Source organism: Drosophila albomicans, chromosome 2R (genome assembly GCF_009650485.2).
Source record: "Drosophila albomicans strain 15112-1751.03 chromosome 2R, ASM965048v2, whole genome shotgun sequence".
NCBI classification, from domain to species: domain Eukaryota; kingdom Metazoa; phylum Arthropoda; class Insecta; order Diptera; family Drosophilidae; genus Drosophila; species Drosophila albomicans.
The window spans coordinates 10,270,748-10,296,612 of record NC_047631.2 but is presented as its reverse complement, the minus strand read 5'-3'; the positions used below and the strand labels follow the sequence as shown (position 1 = coordinate 10,296,612).

Below are 25,865 nucleotides of genomic sequence, written 5' to 3'. Positions count from 1 at the left end.
GAATAATGCACATTATTTACTGTTTTTTACTTTTTTATGTATAGTAAATCTTAGTTTATAGTTATAAGTATTCGTAACTGGCTCAATGATAATATAGGTTACTTAGTACTGCAAGCTTCGTTTAGTGCCGATATCGTCAAGTATTTGACGGAGCTCTTCATCCTCGAAACGACCTTCCAGTGATGGGATTAATGCCTTGGCTTCCTCCGGCGCCTCCGGGCACAAATTGCCCAGCGCGGCCAGCTCAAATTTGTGCAGTTTCTTTTGCATTAAAAGACTAACAAGAAAAAACATATTTCAATACATCTTATTATAATAGAATCTTTTTAATATTACCTGCGCACAGACATGATGGTTTCTTTGTTCTTGAACTTGCGGAAACTATCAGTATAGGCATATGTTTTCATAAAGACTTCTGAAAACTCCTGCTCCTCATCGGCAGATTCATTTTGTCGCTTGCGATGATCGAGCAGCATGTGTACCTCCGATATCAGCAATGTTTCAGCATTTTCGAACTCTGAAAGATAATTAAATAATGTATATAAGCAAACATGGTGATTTAAGTATTTAATTATCCTTGTGCAATTTACAAGTGAAATGTAAATAATTCGTAACGATTTTAGTTGTAAGAATGCGTTCGAATGTGGCCATTTTCAACCAAGAAATCGTAAATTTGTCGCGTTTTATTCACGTCAATCTTTATGAGCCGACGTGCGTCTCCCAATCGCAGATTGCCTAGCTTCGCATACTCGGCAATTAGTTGGTTCTTGTACTCCAAATAGGCTTGGGGTATCAAGCGGGCAACGCTACAAAGCGTGCGTTCTCCAGCATCTAGCTTGGAGTAACCGGGCAGATCTGCAAGTAAAAGATAAATTGTATTATTCTGATCGAAAGTTACTCTTTCCAACATGACTCACCCGAAATATCCATGGGACTGGCCTTACGTCGCGGGTACATCGTGTAGACCCTGGAGCTGCTGCCCTGTGGCGCCTGCTCCACATGCTGATTTTGCTCGTAATGATGTACCAACTGTTGCCAGTCCAAAGCATCGTTTTGTCGCTGCCGCACGTATTCCCTTTGTGCATGCTGCCGCTGCTTATGCAGTCGCGAGTAAAGTGCCCCACCACGAAGAGTGCGTACTCCATGCTGCCGCAGATCGTGTAGCCAATGAATGCGACTTTGTAGCTGGCGATAGTAGCGCAGTGATTCCACCAGTAGATCAAACTCAATGGGATCCGAGATTTGCATTAGGGCAAGAAAACGCATACAACTGGCATCGTTGCGAAAGACATTCACATATTTTGTTATCCAACTGACGGTGCGATTCGGCATGATGAGACCATGTTTTTGCATAATATTATAGCGCCGATGGCGTTCTCTATATAATCATGAAAATAGTCTTATTAGTAACTTGGAGAAAATATAGAATTTTATATGTTGTGAGCCTACCTTAAGCGATTGTTATAGGCACGTGCAAGAGCAAACTGCAGTTCCTCGACCAGTTCTCGATCGGGCAGCTCAATATCATCGTCGTTAGTTTTCTGTTCATTCATAATTGTCAGCAGGCCTTCGGCAGACGCATCGTAGGGTGTATCAAAGTCGCCACGTGCACAACGATACCCAGCATTAATCTTAAACGGCACGGATGAAATATCATCATGACGAGGCGGCTCCAACGATCGCATTTTAAACACATACGGCATGCGTTCAGGCATGTAACAAAGTCGGGCATGTTGCAAGCCCACTAAGCGTTCAAATATGCCACCAAAGAAGCAGTCATGATAGTGCCGCTGTATTTCCTTAGCCGAGTGTCGTCTACCAAGAGCATTTTCAATAGCATCCCAATTGCCATAGCCATGTGTTCGCAGTGCCTGGAGCAGCGTTCGTTCATCGCGGGAAGTCCAACCACATTCGTTGGCAAATACCTGTATATCGTCACGTATTACAATATAGGCATGATTGTTTCGATGTGGGCCCGTCTCGCGGCCACGTGCAAAACACGGTGGACAAAGCTGGATGTCCAGACATTCGGAGCACTTTATATAGGGTTCAGTGAGATTGGAACGACACGTGGCACATGCTAAATTAGATGTCTGACCGCTTGTCAGCATGCGACTATTGTCGATAGCAATAAGCTCCTCCATTTGATTGTGAAATGCTTGAGCATTGTAGAATACTGTGGAACAGATTGTCGCATCATCATTGCGAGCTCGTGAAAACTTTATTGGGCTCAACTGTTGCTGCACCTGACTTGTTTTCAATTTCACTGCAAATAGGTAATTCAGTATGTTATGCTAAAAAGTTGTCGTCGGGCAACCACCCGAGGCACTCTATTTGCTTTTCACTTGTAAATTGCATTTGCAAAACTAAACAATTTGTATTATTGATGTTGCTGTTGTTACCTTTGGGGAATTGCAAGTCTGCGGCATCCTCGTCCACCATATCAACTGGATTCATAAACGACATGATTGGGCTTCACAAAATTGCTGCACTTTGATATAATTTTAACGAATTCTGTTTTAATTATAAATGCAACTAAATTGTTTTCTTCTACGATGCCGCCTCTTTAGTTAATTTGTGATAAATAATAGAGATAGAGAAACATCGACGGCCTATCGATATATCGATGGAAATTCGGTATAAATAGTGTGTTCAGCGTCAAAATACTTAAAAATATACTAAAATCTTCTATGCACTTTTCAAAATTATAATGCTAATAATGTGTGATACACATCAATTTATTTTAATGCTATCGAATAAATAATTAGAATATTTATATTATTATTTGAATAAAATTGATATAACGATGAAATTTAGCATACCAAAAAATGGTCAGTTTAGTGTTGCAAAAGATTTGATGTCATGGTTCACAATAGTATCATGGTACTATTGAATACTTCTGACAACTCTGTTTTTATAAAAGCGGCATGGCGGCTTGTACATTTGGCTACATTAAATTCCAAATATAAGCTTCTCATATCAAACTTTACGTCAAATCGCACAAAGTAATGATTGCCAATCATATAGAACAGCCGATCGTCGACCTTGCAGAGAAACTTCCAAAATACTGCAATTACTACAAGCATTTACTAGTCGAGGAATTGGTGCTTGAAGCAGATTTTAGGCAATTGCATTATGGAAAGTGCGCGGTTATAGGACGATTGTGTGCCATTCCAGATCACTTTAAGTTGGAGAACGTAACAGTGCCGCACTTGCCAAGGTAGGTTAACAGATCTCAGTTTTAAACGCTCAGTTGCTTATTTGTTGCCGCACTTAGTGACTGCAAATTGCCCACCGGAGCGGTATCCGTGTTACTGTTGAACTTCAACTACGACGCTGCTGGCGACACAAGTCTGGCACATGGAAATTACTGCGTTGTCCGTGGAGAGGTTGTACTGTGTAATGTGGAGCAGCCCAACAGTGAACTTTTAACCATAAGAGGCTTGTATGAACATTTATTGTTGCTGGGCGACGACAACAAAGGACGTTACGCATTTCTTGAAGCTATACAAAGGACTCATAAGCCAGCACTTAATGTGTGGCATGCAGGACGCATAGATCTGGCCGAAGAGTTGCTACAAAGTCGCCTAGAGGTGCGAGTGCTGTGCCATAGCTGAGTGAGATGAATGGTCATTACGTGAGTACATCACGAAGCAACCCTCTCTTTTACATATTCGCTCAGCTGTTCAATCAAACTGGGAGCATTGACAGCTGCGTGCAGCAAGCGCATTTGGAGCAGTCTAAAGACGCCGCTTGGCTGGAGTTTTGGCAACGTGAGGGACACGAGCTGCTTGAACAAAAGTGGCACAAAACTCATCCAGATTACAAGAAGGAGATCGAGGAAGCCACTAATGAGCAGCGGGAGAACTGGGAGACGTTGTGGCAGCAACATGCAAGCCAGATGAGCGCACATTTCTGGCATATATTTACTTGTGCTTTTGAAAATTATGCAAACGATCTGTCGAATGGATTGCGAAATATTGACGAAGTCCTGGACAACGTGGATGAATACTTTACTGATTTAAATATTCATCAAGATCCATACAGTGCAAATAGTTCGGAAAGTGACGAGGAAGAGGATGAATCATATTTGACTGCTAATGACGATCCCGATATTTGTGACGAGCAACAGCAATTAAAGCTGCTGGGATTACCTACATCCTTTGGCACTAAAGTAACCCAAAAGAAGCGCAGAATAAAGCCAAAATTTAAAAGTGATTCTGACAGTGAAAGCGATTCAAATCAATTGGAAATGTCTAAGGATGGAGATAAGGAACTGCACGCGGTGCAATCTCGCAACATTAAGAAAAAGAAACGCAAAAGGGAAAGTAAAATCCCAGAAAGCCTAAGAAATAACAATACCATGTTAAAATATTGGTTTAAACGTTTTTCACTGTTTTCACTTTTCGATCGAGGCATACGTTTGGATGATGAGAGCTGGTTCTCTGTCACCCCTGAGAAGATTGCCAAGCAGATTGCTCAACGACTTGCTAGCGACATTGTGGTGGATGCATTTTGTGGCTGTGGTGGCAATGCGATACAATTCGCCAAAACCTGTCGACGTGTGATTGCCATTGATATTGATGCCAATAAATTGGAGATGGCTAAGCATAATGCAGCAATTTACGGAGTGGCCGATAAAATAGAATTTATACACGCTGATTTTCTGCATTTTGCTAGCAGCACTCGCTTGCGTGCCGATGTTGTATTCCTGAGTCCGCCTTGGGGAGGGCCGAATTATCAAAAGAGCGTATTCAACATTGAGGAGCATCTGCTGCCGGTCGGCGCCTCACAATTGATGCAATACGCCAAACGTCTTTCGGATAACATTGGCATTTACTTGCCTCGCAGCTCGAACATTAAACAAGTGGTTGCTCTCTCGAATGTGGGACAACAGTGCGAAGTGGAGCACAGTTATTTGGATACTCGTTTGGTGGCCATAACTGCCTACTTTGGCAATGTGATAAAGACTGAGCCACAGCACAGTAAACAAGAAGAGTGACTATCACATATTTTGTATCACTAGATACAAATGATAGCAGTGAATATTATTTTTTCTAATTTTCACATAATATGAATAAAAACGTATGTATGTATTTAGGTGTAACTAAAAAATATTTGTTAAGTTGTAACTCATTAAATACTTGTTATTTACTTATTTGTAATGGGTGACAACTCTGTTAGCTAAAACGTACTTATTATAAATCTTATCTTAGAGGTGGAACAATTTCAATGTTTATTTAATGTAAACTTTTCTAAGATAGATCGATTAATTTCGAAATTTAAATAATTGTCTAAAATAAGTATCTTTATCCCTAGTCTCTCTGGCTCTGGCTCATCTCAATTGAGAATTGTTTTCATTATTACAATGAAATAATTATAATAATAATAAATATCTTTATCGATCAATTTACGTTGATTCATTAACTTTGGTTTCGATCAAACTTAATGCATTGTCACCACTAATTTAAATTTCATTGGGTGACGAAATTAATTATTATTGCGCAGCCGGTCGACGAGAAGTTTGGAAAACTTTAAGCTCTGATATTTTCAATTTTTATTTAACTACATAGTGGAAATTGCTTACCAGAAGAGTACATTTGGTAGGTCTTGAGTCTTGGTTATGCATATTAAGCTGAAGATCGATGAAGTTTCTACAGAGCATTCAGTTTACGCAAAGGATGTGTTTTTTGTTTTGTCTGATTTAAGCTTTGACCATGCCAAAAACGGATCAAGTATTGCACACCTTGCAATCGCGAGGAATTACCAAAAAGAAAGACCAACCTAAGAGCAATATCCCAAAATACTTGGAAAATAACCCGAAAATGATGAGGTTCTGGTATAAGCGCTATAAACTGTTTTCACGATATGATCAAGGAATTGAATTGGATGCCGAGAGCTGGTACTCAGTGACACCTGAGGGGGTTGCTGAGGAGATTGCTCAGCGACTCGCCTGCGACATTGTGGTGGATGCATTTTGTGGCTGTGGTGGCAATGCGATACAATTCGCCAAAACCTGTCGACGTGTGATTGCCATTGATATTGATGCCAATAAATTGGAGATGGCTAAGCATAATGCAGCCATTTACGAAGTGGCCGATAAAATAGAATTTATACACGCTGATTTTCTGCAATTTGCAAGCAGCACTCGCTTGCGTGCCGATGCCGTTTTCCTCAGCCCACCTTGGGGAGGAACAAATTATTCAAGAGAGGGATACGATATTGAAAAGCAACTACTGCCGGTGGGTGCCACAAAAATGATGCAATATGCCAGGCGCATTTCGGAGAATGTCGGAATCTATTTGCCTCGCAGTTCGATTATTAAACAGGTGGTTGCTCTTGCAAAGGAGAAACAACATCGCGAAGTAGATATGAATTTTTTGGGTTCTAGTTGGGTAGCCATAACAGCTTACTTTTGGGATTTTAAGTTTTAATGTTCGTTTCTCTGTGCCATATTATTCAAAATAATATATTTTCATTAATATTCATACATATAGACATTTAGAATAAGAAACTATTACAAATGTAATTGAAATACAAATAAATATGCATATCTTTTTTTCAAATTGAATATTTTATTTGTGTTCTTTAAGAATGCATCCAATATGAATCTACTACCTATAGAATTTAAGAAAAAATATGGACATATATGTAGTACATATTATGTACATAGATGGATGAATTATCACAAATGTAATTGAAATATAACTAAATATGGATTTATCAAATTCTATATTTGTTGTATGTACTTTAAGAATGGATTATAGACTCACATTAATTTGCTTAAAATATGTATAAAAAAGGAAGCTACCAGTTATGGTTTATTTTTAGCAACTTTTAACGAAGTTGCTTACACATTGATAACAAGTTGACTAATAAACAAAGTCTGTCCTTAATACTTAATCTCTATCGCTGCACTGTTCTGTGCTGTTGCTTCATTGGCCATGCACAAGAGTTGCCAAGACAGCAGCCAAAGCGGAAGCACTTTATCCAATTTAGAGAGCTTAAAATGCTATGGGAGTGTGTGTGGTCCATCTATAGTCTGTGGTGAGTTGGCACTGACCGATGGTCATAACCAGAATGCTTCCCAGGCTGCTTCTCCAACCCCTTACCCCTTGCATGCTGCTGTCGGCCACATTGCGACATTTAATTAAAAAGCAAACGAAACAAAACGGAACGCACGCCAATTTTAAGAACTTTGTAAAACAACTCTAAGCTTTTGGTTACCAAGCGGAGGGCAATTAACATGTCCATGTCACAAAAGTTACCCATAAATTCCAGCGTAGACGTGATAACAGCAAAACACTGCGAAACGACAGCAGCAACCCTTTTTGTTGTTAACAACATACTTAGGCAAGTCTGTTGAATGGGTTCTCTGCTGCGAGGGGTGTGCGGGATGTAGGAGGGGGTTGGCGTTGTGGAAGAGGTGTGTATTTACGGAATTTCTAACTGGCTGCTAACAGGCGAATGGCATCTCGTTTTGCCTGTTCTTGTTGCTGTTGATGTCTTTCGGTATTTTGTGTGTTTTGATAGCAAGTATTTTTAGAAAAAGTGTCTAATTAGTTTGATTAACTTGTTACTTTTAAATGGGGGTTGTCGAGAAACTAAAATCGTTGAAATTTTATATGCTTTTCATTCAGCTCTGATTTTTGGGAGGGATTGCTAGTTAGGGTTCCTTTTATTATAAAATTGCATAATTCTTTAAATGGAAATTTTATTGTTATATCACTTTTCTCGCGGACAATTCTGAATTGCAATAATGATAGCTTAATGTGTTCTGTTGGAAATAAAAATTAATTAATATAAAAAAGGCTATAGGGTAAATTAAATGAAACATGATTATTATTTACTGAAAATAAAATACTAGTGTTGTGGATTTCTTATATTACGTTACATCTCATACTGAATCGATTCGAAGGAGCAGAGGCAAAGGATGCTAGGACAACCGCATTAATCAGATTAATTTTCAGCATTTCGATGTTGCTGCGATTTATCTATTAGGGATTATGGAGAAGGAGAGATAGGTCGTTGCTCTGATCGTAAGTTAAGGGGTTTGTGGATGGAGTTCTCGCCGATACCTTTTCCTTGTCTCACTGGCTGTGTGTAAGTTAAGAGCCGGAACTTATTTTATCTTCTGTTCTCGTTATAACAACAACCCGAACAAATCATGAAGCATCTGTGGAATAGGTCTAAAATCTGTCTCCGCGTACTTGCCAATTGTCATTGCCATCGTTAATAGATGTCAAGGTTGGCGTCTACGATATTCTAGGCACAGGGTATTGGTAAATGAAAAAGTTCATTTTTGAATCTAATAAATAGAGAAATTTCTTTGAGAAATAGTAGTATTATACAAAGAACTAAAATGAATCATAAATTCTTAATCTAACATTATATATTGTCAATATTGAACCCATAAGGTAAATTCTTTAATCAAGATCATGATTATACAATAATCCTAAATTGTTCTTACTTGAAACTCATGAATATTTGGAGAATGCAAAAATGGCATAATTGAGCCTATTTCTTAAAATATTAATTACAATTTAACACGTACTCATATACATATATTGGAACCAACTAGATATTACATGCGCCATCGCTACTTAGATAACAGCAACAACACTAGAAATTAAATTCTAGTATTAGTGGAAGCGATTTAGAGCAGTCGCATGGCCAAGATCTAAATTATTTGGTTTAAGAAACACAATTCATGAAATTAAGAGCTTTTCAATCTTAAAAAAAATATATAAAATAAAAAATAAAATTCGTATTGCGTTTTTATAAATTATCAAAAAATTTAATAATTGCTAAAATACTGGAGTATTACTATTTCATATAGCTGCATATTTCTTGCTTATGATTTTTAGTCCATTCACATATTGTATTAAATTAATTGCTTGTATAAATTTAATTTTAATTTCTGAGATAGTTGGGAAAACTAAGATTTAAAAAAAATATTAAAAAACTTTCATTAATTAATTAATTTGCATTGCTAAAATATTTATTCTTTTTATACTCCAAAAAATCTATAAACATAGTTTTCTTGAAAATAAATATTTATCAATATTTATATTATATACAAGAGTTATACTTTTTTGTAAAGTTGGTTTTTAGTATGTCAAAAAAACATTACCTCTACTTATTATTTATTGAGAATTTTCTGTTCATTAATTTGATATCCAATTAAGAAAGAAGGTTTTGTTTTTTCGAGATAATAATATGTTTACCTAACTTAAATAAATGAACTTAAAAGTTATAAGTTTCTAAGAGTTACTTTCATGTTGATGCATCATAAATCAGCTCTGCCCGATTGTCATTGTTTGTTCCGGCTGCTCATCACGCTTAATTAGCTTCGCCTGGGAACTAAACTGCACCTGCACAATCGCATTTTAGACTTCCTCCCGGCTGGCTTCACGGCTTCAAGTAATCGCATTTGGTATTGTCAAAACTTGTAGGACAAATAAACCACCCCAGTGTTTAGGTTTGGGCAATGGCTTAACCATCCTCCGTCATCGTCATCGTAGTCGACGTAGTCGTTGTTGTCATCGTCAAGTGGCACAAATTACAGATCAAACATGCAGTCAATGTTGCAGTTGTGGGGTGACCATTTGTCAAGAACGTTGACAATATTACGTTAAAATTAAATAGCGTAATAAAAGGGTGACTTAATTTGTTTTTGCCCCGACAGACGCCACCACTCACGATTACGATTACGATACGATTACGGCCGAGATGAGCTGTGAACACGTGCTTCCTTTCTAATAAAATACGCGAACTCTCATATCTGGTTATTGTAGACAGAGACCCAAAACATCATCCGTCGTAAGTCGCCACTTTTTATGAAGCGTCCTTCCTTGTTATTGAAATTTGTTGTCAACCCCTCAGCAATATGCGGCGGCTGTAAAACGGCAATTACGCGTGTCTAATAATGGGACCAGGGCCCTATACGCAAATACTGCAAAGATTTAAGTAGCCGATAATTCCAGTACTGACGCGTGACACAATTTGTTTGTCTTTTAATAACAATTTTCACAGAATATACTTTTCATCACAACCGGATACTGAAAACATGTGCCATAGAAACCAATTAGTGGAGTATGCTATAGAAAGCTATTAAGTCGTTATCATGTTAATGTTATTTAAGGTCTTTGGAGAATCTCTTTATAAATATACCATAGCAATAAATAAATTTATTTGCCACCAGAGAAGCTGTTATAAAATATAAAGTCTTTAGAATTAATTATTCCTTAATTCAATTAACGAGGAGATTATTTATTCATTGTTTACAATTAGCAATAATACAATAAAATAATGTAATATGGGGAATATAATTATAAAAAACCATGATCTAAATTATTGTTAATTTGAATATTGAATTGGAAGCACCTCCTAAGTATTAAGAAGAAGAAGTTTCAATGAAAACTAATTATGATGTATTAAAATAAACTTGAATATAACAACATTATTTTGTCGAACGTTAAGCTAAAAAGTTTTAGAACGCTTTGAAAAAGTTATTGATGTTTGTGGCAATGCAAGTACTTAAATGATATGAACGCTAAAGAAAAGTTTTATTTTATGCTAATATTAGATTGGAAGCAGAGCAGTGAGGAGAAATGTTGTCATACTTGGGATAATTTAATAGGCAGTTAGTTAAATAAAAATCCTGTATGCTCTGTGTTGCACAAGACAATAATTGAAAAGAAGTTTTGCTTTTATAATATATACAAATATGAATTGGGTTCGGGGTCTATTAAAACAATTATTGTATAATTATAGTGATATTTTTATTGGAAAGGTTTCTCACGGAAGTAATTAACTTATTGATAATTTCTGCTTATTACGATATACAATATATAGTTTGACTTCTAGTAGTACTTCCTAGGAAAGGTGCACACGAAGAGAACTTACCGAGAGAAATAAGTAGCTCAGTTATTGTGACCACAATCAAAGGTGGACACACATTTGGCTTATTGATTAAGGATTATTCATGGCCGTGGCATTAAAATTAATAAATGTTGCCAATGTCAGAGCGGAATCACATCAGGAACAAGAGCAGGAATAACAACCAGTTACTGCCACTTGTGCGTACATACATACATATACATACATATGTATGTAAGGATTTCTGCACACACATACTTACACCAGCAATAACAACCACAACCACAATAATAACAATAACAATAACAACTTTGTCCCTGGGCAATAAAAAATGCCAAGTATCGCACAAAATAAGAGCAATAATATTTAATAAATGTGCACACACACACACAGACACACTCAGATGCGATACGAGGAGTATGTGTGCATATAGAGCATACAATATGTTTTTATTTTGGTGGTTGAATGCGAAAAACCATAAATAAATATACACAGCCACAGAGACACACACACACACACACACACACACACACACACACACACACACACACACACACACACACACACACACACACACACACACACACACACACACACACACACACACACACACACACAAAAACTCTCATACAGAAAAGCGCATAAAAAGATTAAAACGTGTCGGCATCTCCGTCTCCCTGTATAGGTAGGCAGGATTTCTGTATACGCGCTTCTATGTGTGGGTATATGTATATGTGTGTGTGTGTGCCATGCCTTTTTGGTTGAATGCTTGAGCAAGGCGGGCTGGCTGGCTGGGTGTCTCGGGCAAGAGGATGAGCTGCTGGGTGGCCAGCTAACTTCACCATCCCCTTCGCAGGCGCCCATTCCAACCCTCGGGGCGCTCCGACATCATCATTCTTCATGGCATTTCGGTGAAAAAGAATGCTTTTGATCTTCACAAGCGAATGATTTTTAATATGACTTTTTGCTGATGATGATGACGTCGAGCGGGCGACGGGCGGGCGTGCTGCTGCTGTTGCTTTTAGCTTCAAAAAATATGTTTACAATATACTACATGTATATACGCATATGTAGCATATACAAAATACATGTAAGCGCATACATGAAGTAATCGGACAGTCAATCAGTTCATTTTACTGCAGGTGACGCACAAAAGTATGCTACGTTTCTTGTTTGCTTCACTGCAACATAAAAAACGATACTAATTAAGCTTAATTAAACGTCAATGTAATGCAGTTTACAACAGCCGCACATATATACGAACTCAACGCACACATTCTCACACGCACACACTCATACAGCTGTGAATCGCAGCGCCTAAAATTAGGCTAACTCAAAGCTGCCTCATTTGCGCTTCGAGGCATTAGACGAGCTTCATTGGGTGCTGTGGAGTGGTGGTTGCTTGGATAGTTGGGTGCTTGGGTGGTTGGGTGGTCGACGTCACCGCACTGGCATAATGATGGTAATTTGTTGGTTTGGCCAAAAGAGCAAACGGCATGCTTGGAATTTCAATTAATTTCCATAATTTCCAACGCTTTATGAACGAACAAAAGCAAAGCAAATGCGTCGCGATAACGAGGGTGTTTTTTGTTGAGCCGACAAGGAAAAACTCAAGACAGAGCGCGAGACCGAGACTGAGCCCGAGAACAACAATGCGAACAAGAAAGAGACCGAATCCGACCCGGATACAAAATGCTATGCCAAAGTCTTTCGGTTTGTCCATCTGTCTGTTTGTTTGTCTATGGCTATTCACATTCCTTAAGACCGTGGCCTGATTAGCTCAAAAGGTAAATGGTTTTATTTACAAATTATTGCTGAAATAGTAATATATTTATGTATTTTCAGAATAGGTTTACTAAATTGTTGTTGGAGCTAAACATTTTCTCGTTAAATTATTGTATTGCAAATATATTTTTGTACAATAGTAAAAATATGTTAATAAATTAAGCATTTATACAAAAGATATTTAAGCCTTCAAGGCTTAATTTATTGTGTTTTCATATTAAATGTTATATTCTGTTTAAAGGACAGAATATAATATATAATATTACAACACTAAAAGAATAACTTTGAATGAAAGTTTGTAACAGTTTTCTGGGCAAATTTTAACAGAATTTTAAGTTTAATTTTGGGATTATATATTGTAGTATGTACATATATAGAAGAATAACATTCAGAAAGTTTGCCAAAGCATTGAAACTCTTAAATATGTTAGAAATGAAAAGCTCCTAATAGAATTCTTTGTATTTATTTGGTACTTTTTCTATTATTATTTTCTAATTATTTTATGTTGCTTCCTCTTCGCATTCCATGCATATTTGCATTTAGTTTTACAACTTAAATAAAGCTTTATTTTTTCTTGCATTTTTCTATGTTTTGTTTAAAATGTTGATAAAGTATATACATAACTAAAAAAATTGTTTATAAATGAAAAATAATTCGCCTAAAAATAAAAATTATTTGTAGTTTTATAATTTGGGAACATGCTGCTGAGAAAGATATTTTGTTTGTCAGGGTACATTTGGATGCCATTGATGTCATATCTATTGTCGTGTTGGAGAATGTGGACTTTCTAATATCCTTAATAGGACAAATAATAGTTACTTCAGAAAAATTTTTTTTTCATATTTATAAAAGTTTGTGTTTAAACATAATAAAATTTTTAAAAGTTTGTCAGTAAGAGTACCGTAATGCATAAGCTATAATTTAATTACTTTAAGCTATTACTTTAATGGAAGAAAAAGATAAAAACGAATATGTTTTAATTCACAGCAGCTCTCTAAATAAATAGTTACTTCAGAAAAAATATGTTTATTTTCATTTCTTAATTATAATAGATTGTGTTTTAATGAGCTAATATTTTTAGGAGTTTGGCAGTTACAATTTCGTAATATAGTATATGCTATAATTTATTGTTAATATAACTATATAAATTATATAATACAAAATCTGAACATTTATTATATTGTAGTTAGAGAATGTAGTTTAAAATTAAAATAAAAGCTATTGCTTGACTTAAGGAACATTATTTATTGCAATACAACTAAAAATATAATAATATTATATGAAGCAGTTAGCAAGGTTCATATGATTCAATTTTTATTTGTTAAAGCATAACATATTTGAAATGTGCTTTGCTGTCATCTCCGACTTTTCCGTCAAGCATTTGCAGTTTGTTGTTGCAATTAAAACGTTGATGCGCAACGTAAAAGGCAATAGAAAATTTTAATTAAATATGGCGCACAATATGCAATTAAAAACGCAGTTATTAGTGGCTAAAAACCAAATAAATTTCTAATTACAACGACCAGTTGCAGTCGGCGGCAAGAACTTTGCAAATCGGAAATTTGGTAATTTGGGTAAAATTAATTTTTCACTTGCGCAGCATTTTGGGCAGCCAATTGGCCTAGGTACCAAAAACTCATTTCGACAATGGCCACAGTTGCAAATTGGAGTGGTTTTGGCCACTAACAACAGCAACAACAATAACTGCACTACTAATGGCAATAATAACAGTGGCTGCATTGGCCAAAAACACGATTTAATTAAAAAGTCAAAATGGGCGCCGAGTATCTGCTTTGTTTGTATCGCATTGCGTTGTTGTGTTGTGTATTTTGGCGAATTGAGAAATTTCTAAATTGCGCTCATTATGCTGGTTTTGATTTTTGAGTGCCCGATGAGATGAGATGCGATGCGATGAGATACTAATTAATTTTTCGGCTAGGCATTTATTGAAAAATGCGCACATAAAACATAGCAGACTAAATGCTTTGTCAGCCATAAAATAAAATGTTTGCCGTACTCGTAATTGGCCATAGGGAAATGACCGAAATAAAAACAGATTTAACGGCATTTATTTCGTCCCAAAAAGCCATAAAAGGCATTCTATAAAAATTCATGCAAACAGCAAAAAAAACAATAACAACACGAACAACAAAAAAAAACATCAACATTATAAACAACATTATTAAAAACATGCCGCAAATGTTTTGCTGCGCTCAAATTTTTGAGTCCATTTTGTGTTGTCGGCGTCCAGTGGGTTGTGTTGGTGGTGGGTGGATGGTGTTCAACGGACGTTGGAGGGTGGTTCATGTGCATTGCCGGAGCTTTACTAAGGACATTATGATGTTCAGTTTGGCAAATGAATATCGCTGTCTCGCTTGCCCATCAACAGGCTAATGAAATTTAATGCTGCTTTGACTGAGAGCAAGAGAGAAAGAGAGTGTTGAAAATGGGTGTAAGTATGTGTGTGTGTGTGTGTATGGGAGCTGCGTCTATTAACATTGTGTGTGCGTGTGTGCTAGAGGACTGCGTGGCATGCAACAACACAGTGCAGCTCAATAATAATAAAAATATTTTCATTAAATAAGGAGCCCTCTTTGAAGTTTCAGCACCGCGACAAGCTTTATCTATCTATTTACTACCTATTGAGAACATTATGAAATGAAATGCCAGATTTTAATAGTTGTAATTAATATAATATTTTTAATCTGAAGACAGAAATAATTTTCTTTTTTAATTTCCATTTAAATTTGAAAAGTTTCACAGCTGCCCCAATAAGTAGGCAATACTTTATGAATTGTAATATTTTATTGGCTCCTTAATGAAACCCGCGATGCAACCCTGGTCATAATAAGGGCAATTTAATTTGTGTACGTAAAGTCTTCTCCCACTCCAGAGTTTTACGGCTTTTACGTAATAATTCATAATGAAAAAACTTTTGCCTTGCTTGAAAGTTTGTTTGCCCTTTTTTGCATTTATTCATTTTGTATATGTTTATTTTTATTCAAGATAAATAAATATTATGGCTCGCACAGCGGCAGCAAGAAGAACATCATTATCGTCATTATGATGAGCCACCGCTTTTCCCCTGTCCTGCCATCCGCCTTCGTCTTCGTCTCTGTCGCCGTCTTCATCTCCAGCTCCATTGCTGCAAGCTGCGAAGTTTATCAAAAGGCCAAGCAACAATGGCGACGGCAGCGACTGCGGCTGCGACGCCTTCTCATTCCAGCAGATGCACGGACACATGCGCAGAAGCTAGCTCACACACACACACCGCACAGACACACACACACACATGGGCCACTTGTAACGTGTGGAATTTTTTTTTTACCCTTAAACAAAAAATATTAAAATTGTGGTAAATAAACAAAATTTGTGATAATATACATGCACATACCTATATACAAAATACATGCACCATTTACTACACACACAGACACATACACATACACATGCAAGTATGCATGTATTTGTATTAAGCTCTCGTGTCTCTCGCTCTCGTTCTTGCTCCGCTGCGGCAGCGACGGCAGCCGAAATTTTTCTCTCTCCCTCGGCTTTCGGTGCCATTTTGCCCATTTTGCCACTTTGCTCCATGCCAGGCGTCTGCCCAATTCTTGTGGGTACATTAGCACTAATGATGATTGAAACGACAAACGTGTCGCCTCATCCTTATTCTCATTCTCATCTTCTCAGTTCCCCAGTTTCAGACTCAAGAGAGAAAGAGAGAGATAGCCGAGAAAGACGGAATACGAACGCATTCTTCGTTTCGGCAAAATGCCTGACTTTGATTTAAAATGTATCTCGTGGCGGATTTAAAGTTCATCGCATGGTCTCGTCTCAGCCACGTCTCACCAAGCACTTGGTATTTCATTTTCCATTTTTCTTGTTCGTGCCGTTTCCTGTTTTCTGTTTTCCTTTTTGCTTTTTCCTTTTGCTGTGCATTGATTCACTTTGATGGGCGCTAATTGGGGTTTCTCTCGTGATAATGATCGTTGGTATTTCGAGTAGTTTATCAAGTGGTAAATTTAAGGCGACTTTGGCTTTAAGAAAGAGTTGCAAAGCAACAGTGTGAGGAGCTTATAAATGAAATATATAGTATTCTGAGACTCTAGTTTTTACGTTTAGTGATTCTCTCATAAAATTGATATATTATAAAAGATAATGCGTTCATCCATCATCTTTAGAATCGCAGTCATAAATGTTTCAGTAATTTTCTTGCCATAGAATATTGCTTAATTAATTAGTTGCCTTTCCGTTGTTTTTTTTTTGCCCCCACAAAGTACTATAAATAACGCTGCGCCATATTGTTTTTGCCTGCGTTATCCTGGCACCGCCCTCTCGACGTATCCAGCGAACCATCCTTCCACCCACCCAACCATCTATCCACTCACTCACCCAGCAACCAGCCAATTATCCATTTATTTAATAATTTCAATAACTTTTCATACACTCGCGTCGAATGCGGCACAAATGAGCACAACGTGCCACAAGGAGGCAAAAGGGGCAAACGGGGATGGATGGTGGGGGAGTGGTTGCTGCGATAGGTGGGCGGTTTGTTGGCAGGGTGCTTGCGTTTTTATGTAACTGCTGGTGGTTGCTCCTGACAATCTGAATGATGATGATGTTACGCAGCAGCAACTGCTGCTGTTGCTGTTGCTACTGCAGTCGCAGTCGCTGTCGCCGTCACAGTCGCTGCCTCTGTCGACGCTGTGTAAATCCCGGAAAAAAGCAGACACATGAAGAGAACCGCATCCCACAAGAGCAAGAGAAAAATCACAGCACCAATTCAACACACACACAACCATTCACAGAGGCAGAGACAAAGCTGCGCTGCTGCGACGTCGACGCTTGATTGTTGCTGCTGTCGTTGCTGCTGCTGCTGCAGATATTGTAAAAATTTTACTGCCACCAACTTTTGAATTCAGTTGAGTTTGCAACACGTTCACGTTCGCATGCAACCAGCCAAACGAGGCCCACATTTTCCGATTATCCGAATATATTCATCCGCATTTCATCCGACATCAATTGCAATTCTCAAAACGCGCGCAATTGTAGGCAACAGTTCATTTGCCGTCGGCTAATTTGAGACATATTAAATCGCAGTTTAAAGTGCCCAAGTGAAATATTGCAATACTTACGAAAAGATCTGAAAGATATTAATGTTACATTATATGGGAGCTATCCTATTGCTTGGATTATATCATCGCATTCCATAATTAACATATCTATTGAGATACTTAAAGGTTTGTGGTCTATGTATATGGTTTAACTTTTTCAAATTTCGATACAACGGATATAAGACAGATTTCGAAATCAATAAGAAAATGTTCAATTAGAAAAAGGAGAGGAAATAAGTTTTAATTAAAGCTATACATTTCTTACTTAATTACTTTTTGGGTTTTTATATTACGGCAACATATTTTTAAATATTCCAAATTTTATAGGAAATACTTTAACAAAAGAATCTGTATTTTCCAATCCTCTAAATTTAAAAAAATTTAGCAAATATTTCTTTACAAAGAATCCCTTTTTTTTTTAATTATCCATTATATACGTTAAAAATTAATAATGTTATTAAAGAAATATTAAATGAGACTTACTTTATCCTTTTTTATTGACTTTAATGGCTGGAATATGGTTGTCACTGCATAGTATAAAATTAGGAATACAATTTGAAATAAAATAAAGAACAACTTCTCATTTAGCATCAAGAAAATATTTTTAATTCCCAATAGGAATGATTCTTGCTAGTACTTTTTGAAACAAAATTAAATTTCAAATAACTAAGTGAAATAAAATATATACAGTTTACTAACATTAAAAAACTAAGCATACTTGACAGGCATATTGTAATGAAGAATGAAGTATTGTAATAGGAGTACAAGGATTCTGCATTTCTGAATTATAGATAGAGTAAACTTATACAGCTAAACTTGCATAGGGAATACTATTGAAATTGTAATTGCTTCTCAAAAGCTTTTACAGACATATTAGACAATTTTTTAAAATCTATACGTAATTCAGTCAATTTTCTTAGTAAAAGGAATCATATATTTAATATAACATGCCTTGAATAATGCATAATTTAGTTGTAAACCAAGAAGATTGTATTTAAACCTGTCTGAGCATAATTTCAACAATTTCCAAATGATTCCCTTAGCATTCATTTAATTGTGATAATTTATGTTGCAAGGGGATAACAGTTATTTGTGGACATGGCCACAAGTCAGTAATCTTAATGAACCTAATTTATTTAATGTCAAGCTCTAAGCACACACAACTTGGCCGCATTTACAATCACTTGCATATATATTATAGTATAGCATATATCAGACATTGTGTGCCTATCAAATGGATATTTTACGCACCTGAGGACAACAGCAAGAGACGTGGTAGTAACAACAATGAGACAAAGTCTCAATTAGGCTATCAAATTGCCAGTGACAACCACAGCAGCAACAGAGCAGGACAGATAGCCCACAAGAGAGAAAGAGGCAGTTAGTAAGAGACAGAGACAGAGACAGAGACAGAGACAGAGAGGGGACTTAAGAAAAGCTTTGCAATTAAGTGCATAAATGAATGCACTCACTCACCATGCGAATGCATGTCTCCAATGTGTGGCACAGTCTGCGGTCACTTGCAGCAGCAACTGCCTCAACCTGTTGGTGTTGGCCACCATTCATCATGCGATTGCAGGGTCAATTGTTTAACCAAGCCACACACACACACACTTTACTTCCATATATGTATGTAGTGTTTATAGTATAGAGAGGCTTGGCTCATTTGGAGCAATTTACAATTGGGATTCGGCTTAAGAGGTTCTCGGATTACACGCGTTGTTGCCGCCACGGCTGGTCAAGTGCCACTTAATTGTGGGCATAATCAGAGAGTCGTTGACACCTGGAACTGGATGTGGCTTGGCACTCGGAGACAATTAAACATTTCGCTTTGCATTTTTCAGGCGAGCGAGCGACCAACAAGTGGACTAAGAGTCGTCGAGGCAGCGTGCATCGTGCAGCTTGAATTGTGCTTGTGCCAAATACTAAGCATGTTGCAAAATCCTTCCAAATATCACGCAAATCCTTTGTCACACTTTCTGGCATTGCATAACACACAAGCCAACGGTGTTGCACACACACACGCACACACACTGGGCCACCATCATGCAGGAGGACATGGACATGGACAGTTGCAACCGCATCATTCACTGCCCACGGCTGCCTTGGCTGCGGCGGCAGCAGCAGCTGCAGTGACGGCGGCGGGTCAAAGTTCATACCAAATGGAGCAGCAGCAGCAGCAACTTCCCATTGGCCTCCCACCAGCAACAGCACCCACACAAACGCAAGCACAGTCTCAGACACACACACAATCGCACACACACCCCCAGCAGCAGCAGCAGCAGAGGGAGCAACTGGCGACTGCGACGTCGCACGCGCAGCTCATTGAGGCGGCCGCGGCGCATACCTCCCTCGATGTGGGCAAATCGTTTACAATAGCCGCCATTTTGGGTCTTCAGCAACAGCAGCAGCAGCAACAGAGCAAGGACTATAATAATGCCATTAATTTGTCTCTCAATGGCGGCAGCTCGGCAGACGCCGCTGACCACGACAACAACAACAGCAAGTGCTACAACAATAACAACACAAGCAGCAATAACAACAACAGCAGCAGCAACAACAACTATGGCAACAACAATAGCCAAAGTGTAAATAACTTCAATTGTGATAGCAACGGCAGTCGTTACCTGCCCACAGTGCAGCATCCTCATCCACATTCCCATTCTCACTCCCAACAACGAGCCAATTTCGCTGCTGCTGCCGCCGTCGCGGCTGCTGCTGTTGTGGGTGGTGGTCCGTCGGCGCTGCAGAGTCTCCAGCAATTGCACCAGCATCACGCACAGCAGGCGTCGCTAAGTTTTCAACGGGACAAGCTCAAGTCGGGTAAGTGGCTAATCAAGTCGATTAATTAAAATGATGCAAATTTTCTTATTTTTGTATATCACTGGTTGCATTTAAAAATCATTGAATTTCTCAATTATTTATGAGTAAATAAATATAATAAATAATATATTTGAATAGTATTTTAAACCTTTAAAACAAGTAAGAAAGCTAGAGTCGAGTGTGCTCGACTGTGAGATACCCGCTACGCATTTTGAATAAGTGTTCATTTTAAAATATACCAAATTGATACACCACAAAAATACTAAAGAATATACCAGTATTCAGAACTATATTGAAAATATAAGACTGAGTGCAAAGAAGCTAAGACCCCTAACTAAGTAGGCGTTTTCCCCATACAAAAAAATTATAAAGACAATAAATTATTGAATGTATCAAAATTCTAGCGATAATTCTGCCTGTCGAAAAAAAATATATCTTGAACCCTTATATGTAGTCTCTGAGATCTACATATGTAGGTGTTCATACGGACAGACGGACTTGACTATATCGCCTCGGCTGATCAAAAATATAGTATATACTTTATAGGGTCAAAGTTGCCTACATACAATTCCTACCCTATGGGATATACAAATTCGTTCTTTTATGAAGAAAACACGACCTCTACTTTAACTGGTTAAAGAAAATACATGGAATATTATATATCAAAGTTTATTTCATGTAAAAATAGGTAAAAGATGAAATTTAATATAAAAATAATTCAAACTGTTTTTACAAATTGTGTTCCGATAATCGAAATTGATATGTGCAGAAACAGATACATATGTACATACATATGTACGAACACATTAATGCCTTATTTCCACTGCACCAAAAAACCTTCTTCGGTTCTTTTCCGTTCAGGTCGAATGTTACGTTCCCTCATGTAAAAACTGAGTAGCAGTGGAAATGGGGCATAAGGTGAATCAGCATCAAGAGCTGACGCGATATAAACTAGATTAAAAGTTATTTATTGTACAATAAATATAAAAATAATAATAACAAAAATTAAAAGAAAAGCGGTCTTAACTTTTAATCTAGTATAAATAAAATATATAATATTTATATGTACATATGTACATACATATACATAGATATGAATGACGCTTCAATTCTTGTTAACTTTAATTGCAAAAAAGTTTCGGAATAGTCTTGAGCAGTAAACAATTGTCAAACTTCTGCAGACTGTAATTAAGAATGCAAGCATATTATCATATTATATTTTCTTTCATTTTAAATGAAACCGTGAAAAACTGTAAAATATTTAATTTAAAATAAGTCAACAGGAATCTTCAGTAAAATAATTGATTTATTTTTATTTAGTTACCATATCAAACATTATTGGAAAACACAAGCATCATCTGAACTTGATTATTTTGTCTCCCATAGATTCACACAAGAAGAGCGCGCTGAAAAACAAACGCGTACGCACAATCTTCACGCCGGAGCAGCTGGAATGCCTAGAAGCCGAATTCGAGCGACAGCAGTACATGGTCGGACCGGAGCGTCTTTATCTGGCGCACACACTCAAGCTGACAGAAGCACAAGTGAAGGTCTGGTTTCAGAATCGACGCATTAAATGGCGTAAGCATCACCTGGAACTAACGCAACAGCGTTTGGCATTGATTAGGCAAACTCAGTTGCCCGCAGGATCAGCAGCTGCAGCAGCTGTCGCGGCCGCTGCATCATCAACATCCACATCCGCCGAGCTGCCATTAAATGCTGCATGCAGCACTGCATCCCCCAGTCTGCTGGAGGATGACAATGATGATAGCAAGCACTCGCTTTTGCTGCCAACGCGTCCTTTGAGTCGTGCTGCCTCCGAGTCAGATTTATCCATATGCAACGATTCGCTTGACCTGGACGGCGACAGTCTGATGGATGGCAGTGAAGAGGCATAAGCCATTTAATGATGATGATGCCACAAAATTCTTGTAAATATAGTCCAATAAATATGTATATTATTCTAATCGTAAACTCTTGGAGATCGATGTACAATATAAGAATGGCATGATTTACTTTAATGCTTAGCGTTACAAAATTAGATAGCTAAACTACATGGATACTAATAGTGATTATCACATACACTGAACATTTACGGCTGGTTGGATGCTATTGATCTGTCGTAGCAGGACAGATGCACCATTTGGCCGTTGGGATAGCGCACAAACGCAGTCTGATTCGCGAAGCGTTTCTTGCATTCGGGACACACTGTGGACTCGTTTAGTATGAAACTCTTATTCATCTCCTTATCTACGGCGGTCTTAAGTCGTGCTGCCTCAGCTCGTAAAAGTCCAATCATGATTTGACGCTCATGCTGCTCTGCCATTTGAGTGCGTATCACCGTTTCTAAATAATACTTCACCTCACTTGAGTCCATATCATCCGGCAGAGACTCGAATAAAAAGATATTTTGATAAAGAATATGTTATAATTAATGTACATACTACAAATTATGCATGCTTTAGCTTACTTCCAATGTCTTGATTGGATCAATTTTCACAGTATAGGTGTTGAGCAACTCCACAGCCACTTTTAAATTTGGCGTCACATAATCGGGATGCATGGGTACATCCTCGAATGGTTGTTGCATGGGCTTCAGTATGATTTCTAGTAGGATATCGAAGACGTCTTTGTTCTGGTCATAGTTAGCTTCTGCATAAGCTTTAGCCTTTGACATATCGCCTAGCACTAGAACATATATAGCTAGCACCTTGTCGTGCATTTTAAGGCGACCCAGAATCAATGCTCGTTCTTCCAGTAGCACCTTGGTGGGAAAGTCTTGCAGTACACTATCTGGAGAATAGTGTTGAGAATCTTCTAGCATTTTGAACAGCTTCGCACGCAAAGCAGGAAGCTCTGGGGTTTCTTCTCTGAAAAGAAGTCAATAATAGGTTATAAAAATGACATTACAGACATAGATAATGACGATTAACTTACCCCTTAGCCTGCTGGGCTAGCAGTTGTTGCACTTGCTTGATATACTCCTTGAGCAAAGCATTGTGGCGTAGTGTATTCGTGTCCTTCCATTCGTCTATGATATGCTCCAAATAGGGCACAACCAGTGCCTTATGTTTGCTAACTAGAAAGTCAAGTACTTTGGCTCGAGGTAGCTCTTCAACATCAATCAACTCATCTGTGAATATTTTTAGGCCTTCGTGCGGATCCTCAGTTAAAACCCAGTCGGCGAATTCAAAAATCAACGGGAGATTATCAGCACCCAGTGCTTGCAGATAACTTATGGTACGATTTAGGCCTTGCAACACAGATCCTTCCACATTTGCCTGCTCCTTTAAAAGTGTGAGCGCTTTCTTGTGTTTGCCTTTGCCGTCATAAAGTATGATCAACTCCGAGAGCTTATTGTATCTCTTAAGCATTTTTTCCGACTCTTCGAAATGGCATTGATTCAATCGCAACAGTGGAGCGACATATACATCATTTATTTGCAAGTAACACTTCAACAACGTAGTATCAATTATCTCCAACAATAACTTATAACTGTTTTTGTTATCTAGTAGCTTGACAACCTCACGCTGTCGAGCCTGCACCAGAAATACAATCAAAGCCTTATAGGCATTTTCCAGATCATGATCCTCTAGTTTAGGCACTCTTGGTGTAGGCACGGCATCGTCAACTGTATGTTGAGGTTCTGGTACAAGGTTAGGAAAAAGCTTGATTACTTCGTAAGGATCGATGGCGGCCTTTTCGAACTCCTCCATTGCTTCCGAGAATTCTTTATTGGTGAATAGTTCGTTGGCATAAAGCCGATGTATCTCACGTATCGTCTGCGCTTTATCATTACCTTTTTCCTCGGAGATATCCTGAAACCGCCTTTATTGTAATTGAAAATCGTAAGATTATCGTCTGGTTTATCTTACCGTCAGTTCGATTGCTAATTGAAATTTCTTTTGTTGCAACAATTCCTTGCGCTGCTTTGGAATGTCCACCATGCGAATGCACCACAACTCAGACGAGGCGGCGGCAAAAATGGTACCCTTGTCTGAGCGAACTAGGAATCTGGTGTTCTTTAGCTCTGGCAGAGATTGCACTAACGTCTCCTTCCCTACCAAATTGCGAATCTCAACAGCGTTTTTAGTACGGGCAATGACAAACGGCTCATCCCAAACTTCAAAGGGTGAAAGTTATTGTATGTTATGTGCTCAGCCAGAGAATTTGTAAACTTACCTAATCCCAAAAGTGGGTGTGTCCACATGATCGCCGTTGTCTTGTTGTTCATGCTACCTTCAACGCTGCCTTCCTTTGCTTGATATTGACTTGGATCAATAAGCATTAGATAGTTGTCTTTGGATATACCCAGCATATTGCTGCGAATCAGGCAAATGTTGGGCTCCTGACTAATGGTTGAGGAGGTCAAAATCAGCTTATGCATCTTTGGTGGAGTGCACGATATCTAAAAATAATCTTAAGTAAATAAAATGATTCTATTGGTATTCTTTCCTTACTGACATTGTAAATTACGTATTCATCCTTGTAACCCACGCAAACGGTTTGATTCACCCAACAAATAGCTCTGGGCAGATCGAGCAATTCAATTGTCAACTCCAATGAAGCGAGTTTATCCACTTTCCAAAAGAAGAACACAATACGTCGTTTGATGGCACAACCGATTCTTATAAATGTTGCCAATTCGCCAGTGGTTGATTTGCGGCTGTCTACATCCATAGTAAACAAGGTGCATCCTTTCGTATCTGGTGAACTGTGCACGAATTCGAAATTATTCTCAAGTCGACTCATATCGCACACATGAATCATGCTGTCGGTTAACACAAAGAGGAGGTTTTCAGCCGCCACCACCTCCATCTGAGTAATTGGTTTTTTACTGAAATTTTTGTTAAACATTTGCATGTCCACGCCCTTATCTTTATCCACCGAGTACATAATAAGCTGACCGCTTCTGGTGCCCAAAATGACATGATTTCCTAGTGGACAAGTGTACGGGTAATGTAAAGTTAATTTGAGGATATTACATTATATTTGTAACAACTTACCATAAGCAGCAATTGCTTCAATTTGTACGCCCTGTGTTAGGATTGACTGCACACAATAAGCCTTATGCATTTTGTTCCATTTACATAAAGATTTGCCAACTAAAATTCACAAATTAAGATTGCGAGTTGTTTACAGAAAAAACACTAACAAGCCCAACCCAGCTTAATAAAAACAGCTGATTTGAAGTCCACACACTGCATAACCTGCAAGCAGGTGTTGGAAATTATAACAATTATTAGACAATTATTACAATTA

The 25,865-nt window shown here is 37.9% G+C and overlaps 6 protein-coding genes across 8 annotated transcripts; 4 read left to right on the top strand and 2 right to left on the bottom strand.

Moving 5' to 3' along the window:
* Nucleotides 1–17: 17 nt before the first annotated feature.
* Nucleotides 18–2,632, bottom strand: LOC117575711 (DNA-directed RNA polymerase II subunit Rpb4). Of its 2 annotated transcripts, XM_034260041.2 has the most exons (5): nucleotides 2,403–2,632; nucleotides 1,450–2,266; nucleotides 918–1,378; nucleotides 591–855; nucleotides 423–517 (listed from the first exon to the last, which is right to left on the bottom strand). In XM_034260041.2, exons 1-4 carry the CDS (start codon nucleotides 2,464–2,466, stop codon nucleotides 620–622), a joined length of 1,578 nt encoding a protein of 525 aa, XP_034115932.1. In that variant the 5' UTR covers nucleotides 2,467–2,632; the 3' UTR covers nucleotides 423–517; nucleotides 591–619. The 2 variants fall into 2 exon arrangements, with proteins under 2 accessions (XP_034115934.1, XP_034115932.1); XM_034260043.2 differs by lacking the exons at nucleotides 591–855; nucleotides 918–1,378; nucleotides 1,450–2,266 and adding an exon at nucleotides 18–277 and having other exon boundaries at nucleotides 337–517; nucleotides 2,403–2,594.
* Nucleotides 2,633–2,903: 271 nt separating this feature from the next.
* Nucleotides 2,904–3,617, top strand: LOC117575312 (uncharacterized). Its single transcript, XM_034259466.2, has 2 exons — nucleotides 2,904–3,220; nucleotides 3,278–3,617. The coding sequence occupies exons 1-2, from the start codon at nucleotides 3,009–3,011 to the stop codon at nucleotides 3,615–3,617; spliced, it is 552 nt and encodes a 183-aa protein (XP_034115357.1). The 5' UTR covers nucleotides 2,904–3,008.
* Nucleotides 3,618–3,622: 5 nt separating this feature from the next.
* LOC117575310 (trimethylguanosine synthase) lies at nucleotides 3,623–5,403 on the top strand. The gene has a single exon (XM_034259464.2). It carries the CDS (start codon nucleotides 3,623–3,625, stop codon nucleotides 5,000–5,002), a length of 1,380 nt encoding a protein of 459 aa, XP_034115355.1. The 3' UTR covers nucleotides 5,003–5,403.
* A 67-nt stretch (nucleotides 5,404–5,470) lies between these two features.
* LOC117575311 (trimethylguanosine synthase-like) lies at nucleotides 5,471–6,547 on the top strand. Of its 2 annotated transcripts, none has more exons than XM_052007891.1 (2): nucleotides 5,471–5,603; nucleotides 5,670–6,547. In XM_052007891.1, exon 2 carries the CDS (start codon nucleotides 5,718–5,720, stop codon nucleotides 6,432–6,434), a length of 717 nt encoding a protein of 238 aa, XP_051863851.1. In that variant the 5' UTR covers nucleotides 5,471–5,603; nucleotides 5,670–5,717; the 3' UTR covers nucleotides 6,435–6,547. The 2 variants fall into 2 exon arrangements, with proteins under 2 accessions (XP_051863851.1, XP_034115356.1); XM_034259465.2 differs by having other exon boundaries at nucleotides 5,473–5,603; nucleotides 5,710–6,547.
* A 13,164-nt stretch (nucleotides 6,548–19,711) lies between these two features.
* Nucleotides 19,712–22,580, top strand: LOC117575215 (homeobox protein B-H2). The gene is made up of 2 exons (XM_034259341.2): nucleotides 19,712–20,603; nucleotides 21,990–22,580. Exons 1-2 carry the CDS (start codon nucleotides 19,712–19,714, stop codon nucleotides 22,499–22,501), a joined length of 1,404 nt encoding a protein of 467 aa, XP_034115232.1. The 3' UTR covers nucleotides 22,502–22,580.
* On the bottom strand, nucleotides 22,545–25,830 carry LOC117575214 (vam6/Vps39-like protein). The gene is made up of 7 exons (XM_034259340.2): nucleotides 25,610–25,830; nucleotides 25,068–25,540; nucleotides 24,786–25,011; nucleotides 24,479–24,726; nucleotides 23,541–24,421; nucleotides 23,074–23,473; nucleotides 22,545–22,995 (listed from the first exon to the last, which is right to left on the bottom strand). The coding sequence occupies exons 1-7, from the start codon at nucleotides 25,677–25,679 to the stop codon at nucleotides 22,696–22,698; spliced, it is 2,598 nt and encodes an 865-aa protein (XP_034115231.1). The 5' UTR covers nucleotides 25,680–25,830; the 3' UTR covers nucleotides 22,545–22,695.
* Nucleotides 25,831–25,865: the final 35 nt, after the last annotated feature.